Source organism: Bos grunniens, chromosome 2 (genome assembly GCF_055505025.1).
Source record: "Bos grunniens cultivar Pamir isolate PY7600 chromosome 2, Bosgru_T2T1.0, whole genome shotgun sequence".
Classification (NCBI taxonomy): domain Eukaryota; kingdom Metazoa; phylum Chordata; class Mammalia; order Artiodactyla; family Bovidae; genus Bos; species Bos grunniens.
The window spans coordinates 69,089,064-69,101,405 of record NC_141166.1 but is presented as its reverse complement, the minus strand read 5'-3'; the positions used below and the strand labels follow the sequence as shown (position 1 = coordinate 69,101,405).

Sequence of the window (12,342 nt, the reverse complement as noted above, 5' to 3'; positions counted from 1 at the left end):
CTACACACCAAACCACTGTCATGAGCCTGGGTCGTGGTACTATCCCTTATGATCCCTGTGCCATTTTCCTATATTTATAAATGGTCCTTTATTAAAATTTCATCAAATTGTTCTAGTAAAGTTGCCATTAGTTCCCCACTAGGATTAAAAATAAAAATATGTTTTTAAAAGTCAATTATTCAAAACTGTTTAAGTTATATTTCTAAATGATTGTGCAATTCAAATACTTATGCCACTTTAAAAAAAGTACTTAAAAATGCATATAAAAATTCTGGAAGACAACATTTGCAAACAGTAAAAAGTCTTGCATTTATGTGGCAGCCTTTCAGGTGATTTTTTTGTTCTCTTTTCTTGAGTACATTCCTAATTTTCTACAATGAACATATATTACCTTTAAAATGAAAAAGAAACCCTTCATTAACATGTTCAGTGACTTGGAAAATGTATAAATATGCAACATTTTACTTAGTCTTTCAAAAGTCCTTTGTCTTATATTTCTATGATTCTTTTCCTCTTTTATATTTTCATTTTTCCCCTTAATTATTCATTTATGCTTTATTTCTTTTACTTTAATTTACTTTTAGTCTCTTTCCTTTCTTCTTTTCTCTATATTGTATATCTTTCTTCTCATCCCTCCTTATACTTCCTTTCTACTTTCTTATCTTTCCCTCTTTTCCTTCTTCCCAATTTTCTGTTCTCACTTTATCCTCTTTTCTTCCTCAATCCCACAATTATATCGTGTCTTAATAGTGTCTTCTCTTTATAAAGTTTCACAAAACTTTGTATGAAATATGTTTTCTGAAAATATCATGAAAAAATTGTTTGCTTTTGAAAATGACTTTATTATCTTCTGTATTTTTTCCTTAAATAGAATTTTATTTCTCTGTGACCATGGATTGATTTTTTCCCATGAGCAGATAAATATCCTTTGATTTAGAAGTAAAATTTTCAGCTACCTCTTATGTAATTTAATTTTTCCTGTTCATTTTTGGTAATAAAAAAGAACCATGATAAATTATTCATATATTACACTCATATCAATACCTCTAACTCATTTAGTCAACTAATCATTTTAATACAATAAACATATTTTCCACTTTAAAAATCCTTATCCAATAAGATGACTTCTAGTTAAAGGTGTAAAGGAAAAATTTAACAGTCTGTAAAAACTGCTGCTTATGTAGTTAACAAATATCAGATGATTTCTTTTGAATCCAAAATGAATGCTTTTATCTATGATTAGGTTTATTAAGTGCATTTTTATGACAGGTCTTAAACATTATAAATTCTGAATCCTTAACGAAAGTATATAAAGTTGAAATGTTCACACTTTAAATTTTATAATTGAGTGTTTGGGATAGATTCCTTGAAAATATACTATTATTTAAAAATCAGAAATTTTTTATATTAAGTCGATAGAAGAAATCTCTGGAATCAGCTAATTTCCCAAATTCGTATTATAGAAAGTGATACTTATTTACAGGAGAGGTGGTTTGATGTGTCTGGAATTCACGCAGAATTCTCAGTCCAAAGCAAGAATCAGAAAATGTAATACTTGTAATAGAATAAAATAATTTCTCTGGTAGAAGTGTGCACCTTTCAAAAAAAAGAGGGGGGGAAATCAGTGGAAAGCATTTCTGGAAGAAAGAATGTGAATGCACAATCATGACACATGAAATATTTATATTTGCAAGATAAAAATTGTTCAATGTGGCTGGAACAAAACATTTAAGATAAAAACAAAAGATATAGGCTACAGGGCAGGCTGGAGCCAGATCATGAAAGCCTTATGTTTCATTCTAAGGAAATTGTATTTAACAATAAAGTATCAATGATAAGCCATTGACAATCAAAAATAAATATTCTTACCTGGCCACAGAGTACATGGAAGTAAACATGGCCTCTTAGCCAAAAGACAGAAAATAAAATAAAATAAAATAATTTTTTTTTAAAAGCTGTGTAAAATACATGAAATAACACCTTTCAAACGTGGGACAGTAGTTATGATAGGGTCCTGATTCCTGAATGAAAGGAAACCAATGAGATTAATGTGGCAATTGCCCTGGCTTTCCGGCCAGAGTTATTTTCTGAAATCCAGTGTAATGAGGAAGAATGAAATAAGTGTATAAGAGTACCTCAGAAACAATGGAGACAGAAATTAAACTCTGAAGGGTTGAAGCTTTTAGAATGTTGGGAGGGTAGATAACACTGGAACAGATTCCCTGGAGGCAGAGAAAGAACACCAGGAATCTGCATAGAGCTGTGGGGGATCATCTGTTGCTGAAAATACCTCGCTGAGTATGCATAGGAAGATACTTTGTGCTTGGGAAAGCTAGAACTCACACAATGCTGGGGTATATTAAAGTTCCAACTAATCAGAACACTGGAATGTTTAGAAGAGATCCCAGAAGAGTCATGCCTTTTGTAGTATAGCTTAACAAGTCATAGAACAAGGGTCATTCAAACTCACACTAAATAAAATATTTTTAAAAGCTTTTAAATAATTAAGCTGACCTCCAAATAGCTTAAACATCTGCTATAACAAAGACCAACAATTTATAAAAGAACAGAACAATGTTTAGAACTCAACAATATAAATATCACAATGATTAGAATCCAATAAAACATTACTGGTTATGTAAAGAAGCTAATAAATGTAACTAGCTAGAAAAAAGAAAGCCAGTGAATTGAGACAGATTCAGATATGATGAAAATTATGGAATCCCCTGATGAGTACAATAAATGGGCAATTATAAAAATATTGAATGATATTAATAAAAAATGAATGTAGTAATAAAATAAATAGAATATATTTTAAGTTTAAATATATGAAATTAAAACTTTACAGAAAAATATTGCAAGCAAATTAAACACTGCAGAAGAAAATATTAGTGAGTTTGAAACATTATCTATAGAAACTTCAAGACAGAGAAAAATGATGAAAGAAATGAACAGAGCCTAGTTAACTTAGGCTAATATCCATATCTATAATATTTTAAACTCAGAATGGAAAAATATATTTGATGAAATAACATCCAAATCCAAATCTGATGAAAAATATGAAATTGCTCAGCAAACCTCAAGCAGGATACAAAATTAAAAAGACATCCACACATGATATACATAGTAAGAAAGCCAAGAATGACTGCAGACTTCTTATCAGAAAAAAAGAATGGAGAAAAATCTTTTGAATACCAATGGAAAGCAAAAATAAAACAAAACCAACCTAGAAAAACAAACTTTGAAAATATCCTTCAAAAGTAAAGCCAAAATAAAGAATCAAGAAGAATAGAAACCAAGAATCTTTTGTCATCAGACTTGCATCTTTAAATAACACAAAGATCAAAGAGGAATTTACTTATTAGAAAAATAATTGGAAAATATTTGAGCCAAATGAAAATGAAAACACAACTAATCTGAATTTAGGGATACTTAAAATCTCCTGGATAAGGAAATGGCCACCCACTCCAGTTTTCTTGCCTGGGAAATACCATGGACAGAGGAGCCTAACAGGCAAGAGTCCATGCAAGTCACAGAGTTGGACACAACTAAACAAGAACAAAAACATCGTGATTAGAAACAGGTTTTTGTCTCTAAATTCTTATTTTATAAAAAAGGGAAATCTTTAAAATCAATCATCTAAGAGTCTGCCTTAAAAAACTAGAAAAAGAAGAGCTAAAGAATAGAAAGTAAGTGGAAGGAAGGAAATTATACAGTCAGAGTGGAAATAAATGATATAGAAAATGGATTGACAGTAAACAAAACATATAAAAACTAAAAGATTTCTTAGAAGAATAAGTAAAATTGATAATATTTTAGATAAAGCCATAAAAGGGAAAGTGCACCATCATTTTCACTAATGAAATAGACGATGTTAATAACAGCTTCTACAAATGTTTGATGTAGATGATAGTAATGGAATGTTATAAGTAGTTTTAATGGTAGTAAATTTGACATCTTAGAAAATGGGTAAATTTCTTAAAAGAAAAATTGCTAACCACTCAAAGAATATGTATAATATATAAATATCCCATTATCTATTAAAATTTTTAATTCACAGTTAGTACTCTTCCCATAGAGAAGGAAATGGCAACCCACTCCAATATTCTTACCTGGAGAATCCCATGGACAGAGAAGAAGACTGGCAGGCTACAGGCCATGGGGTTGCAAGAGTTGGACATGACTGAGCAACTAAACCACCACTACCACTCTTCCTAAAAAGAAAATTCCAGTACCAGTATCTTCACTGGTACATTCTGAGCAATATTTAATGTACTAATACCAAGCTCACACAAACTCTCAGAAAATGTAAAACCAGCATTGACCAGGTTCCAAAGTCAGCATAGATATAACAAGGACAAAAAAATAAATTTTTCTCAGAATATTGATGCAAAATTTCTTAACTAAATACAAGCAACACAAATCTAATAATTTATAAAAGGGTAATGACATTTAATAATTAATCAATGCAACTTACTATATTATTCTGTCAACAACTCAAAGGATTTAGAAAAAAATTATAATGAAAACAATAATAATAAGGTAATAATAATAACTGAAAAAGAAGAAATAAATGATTTAACTTAATGATTGTTATCTACAAAAATACTAAAACTGATATCATATTAATACTTGATGTTGAAGACAATGCATTTCTCCCAAGACTGGGTAAAAGTAAAGAGTGTTTGCTATCACTACCTCATTGTAAATTGTATTAGAAGATTTAATGAAATAAGGCAAGAAAAAGAAATATAGGTGAAAAACTTACCTTTATTTTCAGAAGATATACTTGTAAACAAAACAGAAATCAAATAAAAAATATGGAATCCACATATACTCATAATAATTTTAGATATAATGAAGGGATTTATCATGATTATAGTTTAATATACAAATATCACCTATTTTATATACTATAAGGCAATGCAAAATGTAAAAATAGATCAAAATAACCATTTAAAATACTGTTAAGAACTATATAGGATAGTTAAGAACTATCCTATAATACATGTAATAAATGTGTCAGTCTCCTAAAATGAAAGTAAACATTTCCAAAAGAAATTAAAGACTCAAATATATACGTATATACACATATAGTTATTTATGGATTAAAGAGTTCACCATTTTTATATATAAAATATCCCCAATAAGTCAATGTATTTAACATATCAATCAAAATTCCAGCAATTTACTGATGCTTCTTTCACTTCATGTTTTGTCAATTCTTTGTCTCTTTTTCTTTTTTGGGTGTTTTATTTTTTATGTTGTCTATCACTATATTGTCAAATATAGTTAATTAATCTTTTCTTCAGCAGTATCTAGTATGCTATTAATCCCATCCAGTATTTTTAAATCTTAGATTTTATAATTTTTATGTGCCTCAAATTTTTCAGTTTTTTAGTTTTAGAATTTTAACTTCTTTCTTTTTAAACTGTTTTTTTTTTTCATACTTCTCCCTATTATCCTCAGTTTTGGTTTTTTTTTTAACTTACTGAACACACGGAATTTAATTAAAATATGCTTTAATGCCATTGTCTATCCATTATACGCATCTGTGGCATTTCTGGGTTCTTTCTATTGCATAAAATCTGTACTCATCAAGGGTGATGTTTTCCTAATTTTTGCATGCTTAGTAACTTTGTATTCAAATTCAGCCACAGTGACTTTAAGTCATTGGATGCTAGATAGTTTTGTATTATTTTCAATATATTTTTAAGCAGAACCATAGAATGATCAGATTGACATTTTGAAAATGTAAACATGTTCCAAGTATAGGGCAACTGGAGACAATTTCACTAAAATAAGGAGGCCCAGTTAGAAACTATTACAGTAATCCAAGAGAGAAATTATGAGAGGTTAATGGGTGCCTAGGGCTTCCCTGGTGGCTCAGATGGTAAAAATCTGCCTCCAATGCAGGAGACTTGGGTTCAATCCCTGATTTGGGATGATCCCCTTAAGAAGGGAATGGCAACCCATTCCAGTATTCTTGCCCACAGAATTCCATGGACAGAAGAGTTTGGTGGGCTGTAGTCCATGAGTTTCCAAAAAGTCAAACACAAATGAGTGACTAATACTTTCACAATTAGTGCCTATCAAATGGTAATGCTGGATAATTATTTGTGTTGTGCTGATTCTTAATCTAATTATTTGCACTATCCTTTCTGATTTATAGAATATTTTATTTTGGAAAGCAATTCTATGCTGAAGGAAGCTATCCTGAAAAAGAAGATAGTAAAGTCAGAAATTAAAATGCTTCATATTGACGACTATGGTAAAGTTTTGTGCATGCTTCATCATTCAAGAACAACTTTCTCTGCACCTTAGAGTTTTACATATAAATGACTCTCCATCTTTAATATTTTGCTCTTTCTTTAAAAGAACTTCCTTTACAGTTGTCCTTTCCCAAAGATTTTACGGACCGAAACCAGTATGCTCTTCTGTTAATAATGTAAGTATTTTATTTGTTTTTGAAATAAAGGAATCTAAAAAGTTTAGTTTTTTTTTATGTCTCACATGCCAATATTCTGATTAAAAAACAACAGAAGAAATCCCATGTGTGTAGTTAAGCAGGACAGCTGTCAGTTGTGTGAGTTCCTCAAGGACACCACCGCTAAATAATATGGAAGTGTGTATAATTGTTTTTGCTTCTTGCATCCCAAACTGAACTCAGTGTTACTCCTGGGAATAATGACTCATACATTTAGTTTATGGATGTCTGATTAGCAATTACTCAAGCTCTACCTTCCCTTTGTTTTTTTCTTTTTTTTTTAACTTTACAATATTGTATTGGTTTTGCCATACACTGACATGAATCCGCCACGGGTGTACATGTGTTCCCCATCCTGAACCTCCCTCCCACCTCCCTCCCCATCCCATCCCTCTGGGTCGTCCCAGTGCACCAGCCCCAAGCACCCTGTATCATGCATCGAACCTGGACTGGCAATATGTTTCACATATGGTAATATACATGTTTCAATGCCATTCTCCCATATCATCCCACTCTTGCCCTCTCCCACAGAGTCCACAAGACTGTTCTATATATCTGCATCTCTTTTGCTGTCTCGTATACAGGGTTATCGTTATCATCTTTCTAAATTCCATATATATGCGTTAGATACTGTATTGGTGTTTTTCTTTCTGGCTTACTTCACTCTGTATAATAGGCTTCAGTTTCCACCTCATTAGAACTGATTCAAATGTTTTTTTTTTTCTTAATAAATGATACTGGTCTATACTTTTTTTCTTTGTGATATATTTATCATATCAAAGTTATGCTAAATTTTTAAAAGTCATTTAAAAAAATTGTGGTGAGAGCACTTAAAGTGAGATCTACCCCCTGAACAAAATGTTAGGTATGTAATACAATGTTGTTAATTATAGGCACAAGGTTGTACAGCAGATCTCTAGAACTATTCCTCTTGCATGATTGAAACTGCGCTCATTAAACAGCTACTCTGCCTTCCTCCCCCTACCCGTCCCCATCCTGCTCTCTGCTTCTATGAATCTATTTTAGATGCCTCACTTAGGTGGAATCATGCAATATTTGTCGCCTTCTGTGATCAGTTATTTTAGTTAGCATAAAGGTACATCCGTGTTTTCACATCTAAGCCTTTTACTTTTTATCCGCTCTTTTGCAACATTGAGGAAGCGTTTATTTCCACTGCCAAAAGAGTTAAATTTGAATCATTCTTATCAGTTTTCCTTCTTGGATTTAAGACCAGCAGGAAGCCCTTCCCATCCTTAGAAAAACCTGACTCTTAGGTTTTTCCAACTTTGGAATTGACTATGGAATTGAAGGCATCCATACTTTCTGTGAGACTACGCTGTGACTACATAGTATTGGGCACAGAGGCCTCTAACACCTATTGGTTAACCAACTTGATATTGATGTAGAATTGTTTTCCTGAGCGTAATTATTAATAGTTATTTTCCTTATTGAGAACCCAGCTAACATTGCTTTGACAGCACTTAAAAAAAGAGTAGAAATGAAAATAGCATTACTTGTTATGACTACTGAATGTGGACAATAAGTCTGTGTAATCAAACTGTCGGAGTTCAAATCCCAGTTTTGTCATTCATTAACAGTGTATCCTTGAAAACGTTGCTTAACCTTTTTTAAGGCTCAGTTTATCCAAATATAAAATGAGAATTATAGTTTATCTTATGTTTTAAGGCTGCTTTTTAGATTAAATGAATTAGCATATAAAGTGTCTAGTACAAATGACTTTTATAACTATTGTGATTATAATTCATTATTTTTATGCAGATTGCATTAATTTAGATATTTTGATACATAGAAACAATTTATCATTTCATTTTAATAAGTCAGATAATACAGAAAATGCAATAGTCAATGGTTTTACTTCCTCTATTGTTTATTCCTAACTGTGATACCATGACCTAACTTTCTCCTTTGTCATTTATGGCCAGAGGCCCTGAAAGTTCTTGACGTCTTCCTGAAGAAGTTGTTATTTGCTCTTATGTTAACTCCTTCTTCTGTAACTTCTCTTTCATTTAGTTCTTTTTAATTTTCTCTTTTTTTATTGAAGTATAGTTGATTTACATGTCATGTATACAGCAAAGCTTTATATATGTTCTTTTTCAGGTTCTTTTCCATTAGGGATTATTAGAAGATATTTACTGTAGTTCCCTGTGTTCCTTGTTGCTTATCTATTTTATATATAGTAGTATGTATATGTTAATCCTAAACTCTTAATCTATGCTTCTTCACCCCACTTTCCTCTTTGGTAACTATAAATTTGTTTTCTGTGAGTCTATTTCTCTTTTGTAAATAAATTGATTTGTATCATTTTTTTAAGATTCCACATATAAGTGATATCATATGACATTTTTGTCTTTCTCTGGCTTACTTCATTTAGTATGATAATCTCTATTTGCATTCATGATGCTACAAATGGCATTATTTCATTCCTTTCTGTGGCTGAATATTCAATTCTTATTTGAATTATATGTGTGATTTATTGGGGAAAATATCTCAGGCACTAAAATGAGAACAAAATGAAAAAAAAAAATTCTCACCCTCATCTTCTGTCTCATTATACCTCCTTTTGGGAAAAGAAATTGTTCTTTGTAGTCACTGAGAAATAAGGCTTCTCAGGGGAAAGAACCCTAGTAGGCATCTTTCCTTGAAGCATGACTTAACATATGCAGGGGGATATATTGGCAGTTCTTCCCATCGGTATATCCTCTGGTTCCAAAGTGTAACAACACTTTGGGGGAAAATGTAGACAAGAGTTCTAATTCTCTTTGCAGCTTTGAGTCAAAGAATCCAGCTAGCTTGTCCTACCATCAGATTTGTGCTTTGGTCTGAGTGATTTTTAGTTCATGAGAGGAATATGAAGAATAACCCAAGACTCAACTCTCTTATTAGAAACAGTTAAGTCTTTTTTTAGAGGCAGGAGAGTAAAGATAGTGGTTTAGGAATAAGGTAGCCTTTAGGTTCTAATCTGAGTTCAAAGATTTACCAGTATATTGTTTAATTTTTTAAGCTTCAGTTTCCTTATAAATAAATTGAAGACAATAACATGGAATAGTTTACATAAACATGTCACCATAGTGTCTGGAAGAGCATAAACATTTGTACTTAGTGTTTAATAAATTTTAACCATAAATATAATTATTATTATTAGTAATAGTCTTTTTAATATTTAGAAGTATCACTATAGATATTTAATACTATATTTTAGCATCCATAAAATTAGTTAATAGACATTATTAAAGCAGATAAGATAATATAGTTAGGCCTGTAGAGTTTATTTTGCTCCTGTTTTTGTTGATGAAAAAAATAAAAATGAGTATTAATTCATTATTTTTCATTTGTTTTCATATGCTGACTACACTAAATATTAATTTACATTATCCAAACTCCTTGATTTTCAGAGGTAAATTCTCAGAAATTTCACATAATATAACTTACAAAGCCCAACTGAGGAGTTTTTTATTTTATATTTAAAAAATGATCTATTGCTTTGAGCTGCATGATAATTCCTAAAATATTTAAGTTTGGAAATCCATATAGGTCAGAATGGTTTTAAGTGTTTTTTAAGTGTTATTAGATAAAGTGTTGGAGAAGGAAACGGCAACCCACTCCAGTATTCTTGCCTAGAGAATCCTGTGGACAGATGAGCCTGGTGGCTGCCATCTATTGGGTTGCACAGAGTCATACACGACTGAAGCGACTTAGAAGCAGCATGAATGTAAAGGCTTATAGCCTGGGAAGAAGCAGTGTAAACAGATGTACTATTTATTAGAGAACATTTTTTTTTTCTTTGTTTGCTGTGTTCCTGAAGACAAGTATAGCAAGCTAAGGAGTTTCATACAGTACCAAGAAATCATCATGTCTTCCTATTTTCTTTTTTTTTTTTAATATATATAATTATTTTATTTATGTTAAGTTGCAATGGGTTTATTGTGATTATTTTTATTTATGTCTTCCCATTTTCTACTTTTTCATGTTCAGCTTGTCCATGCCACCCTTGATAAAGGTCTAATGCAGGGAGACAGTGACTATTCAACAAATTACGTTAATTTCCAGAATGCAACATACTCTCTCATGCTCTTATGACTTAGTTCCATCTCACTGAATTCATCTTCCTTGAAATTATAATGAAATCTTGTTCACCTATCATCTTATCTTCCTGAAGCTTTCTTTCACCATGCTCATCAGCCCATCTAACAATCTCAAATCTATGCCTCCTCCTACAGTGACAGCTTTCTGTTCAAAGTTTTCACATATATCTTAAACAATGTTGATCCAGCAGTTACTTTTCCAACTCACCCTAATTTTATGAGGATATTTTTAACATAGTATTTAGAGAATTTCTGACTCCCATTAGATTTTGCACCAATGTTTCTGAATGAAAATCTACAATCTAGAAGTAAATATTCAGATAAATAATTTGTAAAATGAAATTATTATATCATGAAATATTTTAGCATCTTGAGAGAGATGTTAAAATTTTTATTTTACATATTCCATATATTAAATGATACCTTACTTATTTGTATATTTCTCCTAGCAACTAGTTTTGCAGTCACCACTCAAGCATGCATTGAGTGAGTAGATAAATAATGTCCAGAAACCAGATAAATATGGTTATTACCACAGTGCCCCACTGTGTCATTTTAATTTGAGAGTACTACTCTTTTTTATCTAGTATTTGTATCATTTAATCAATGGTATTCATATCAGAGTCCTACAACTTTGTCATCTTAATGGAACTGAGTTGTTTGTCAGCTCTTTTGTATAGTTAATCTGTTAAAAAAGCAGGATATAATTAATTGACACATTGGATAATCCAGCTACTCATCTCCAGTAGTCAAGATAATATCACTACTTTTTTCATACACACATTTTCCTTTCAATAAACAATACAGATATTGTTTAAAATGTTGAATACCAGAGGTACCTTGTTTTGAGTTTTGAACCTATGGGATCATCCAAGGGCCCACAATCTTCTTCAAGTCCCACACCAGGAAGATGGTATATCTGGACTAGTCAATTCTAATCTGCCACCCTGCTCTCTACCTATACTTCCTTTTCTGTGATTAAGTGCTATATCATCTCCTAGCTAGTTTTTGGGAGACCGCAATGGCACCCTACTCCAGTACTCTTGCCTGGCAAATCCCATGGACGGAGAAGCCTGGTAGGCTGCAGTCCATGGGGTCGCAAAGAGTGGGACACGACTGCGCGACTTCACTTTCACCTTTCACTTTCATGCATTGGAGAAGGAAATGGCAACCCACTCCAGTGTTCTTGCCTAGAGAATCCCAGGGACGGGGGAGCCTGGTGGGCTGCCGTCTCTGGGGTCACACAGAGTCGGACACGACTGAAGTGACTTAGCAGCAGCAGCTAGTTTTTATTCCACTGATGCTGGTATGAATTTTCTGAGATCCATATCTGAAAATGTGGCTCTCCTGGGTAAAATACTCTCACTATTATTCTTCAGTTGATTTAAAGTTCATATTTCCTAACACAGCATACAAAACAATCTTCATCTGATTTCCACTTAACTCTCCATCTCATTCTGACTCCATCCACCTCTAAAGAGAGATTCAGTGCTCTAGATATTTTTGAAAACTGTTTTATTATGGGAAATACTAGCTTCTCAATCATTTCTCTCTATATTTTCCCACAATCTTCCAGTACCTTTAGTTTCCTTTTCCAACTGGAAAAGTTCTATTAATATTTCAAGCAATACTTTTATATAACTCTATGTACACCTCTGTCATAACATGAAACCACACTAGGTTACAATATTTGCTTTGCTGTCTCTTCTTTTAAACTATAAACTCATTCATGATAACAGCTCTTTTTGTATT

At 31.9% G+C, this 12,342-nt stretch overlaps 1 protein-coding gene across 4 annotated transcripts in view; it reads left to right on the top strand.

The window, feature by feature from the left end:
• DPP10 (dipeptidyl peptidase like 10) overlaps positions 1-12,342 on the top strand; it is an 805,225-nt gene that overhangs the window by 758,980 nt on the left and 33,903 nt on the right. For all 4 annotated transcript variants that reach the window (XM_086367433.1, XM_086367444.1, XM_086367459.1 and 1 more), the window contains 2 exons: positions 6,173-6,271; positions 6,379-6,448. In XM_086367433.1, coding sequence (XP_086223559.1) covers positions 6,173-6,271; positions 6,379-6,448 — 169 coding nt within the window. The remainder of the gene's footprint in view (positions 1-6,172; positions 6,272-6,378; positions 6,449-12,342) is intronic.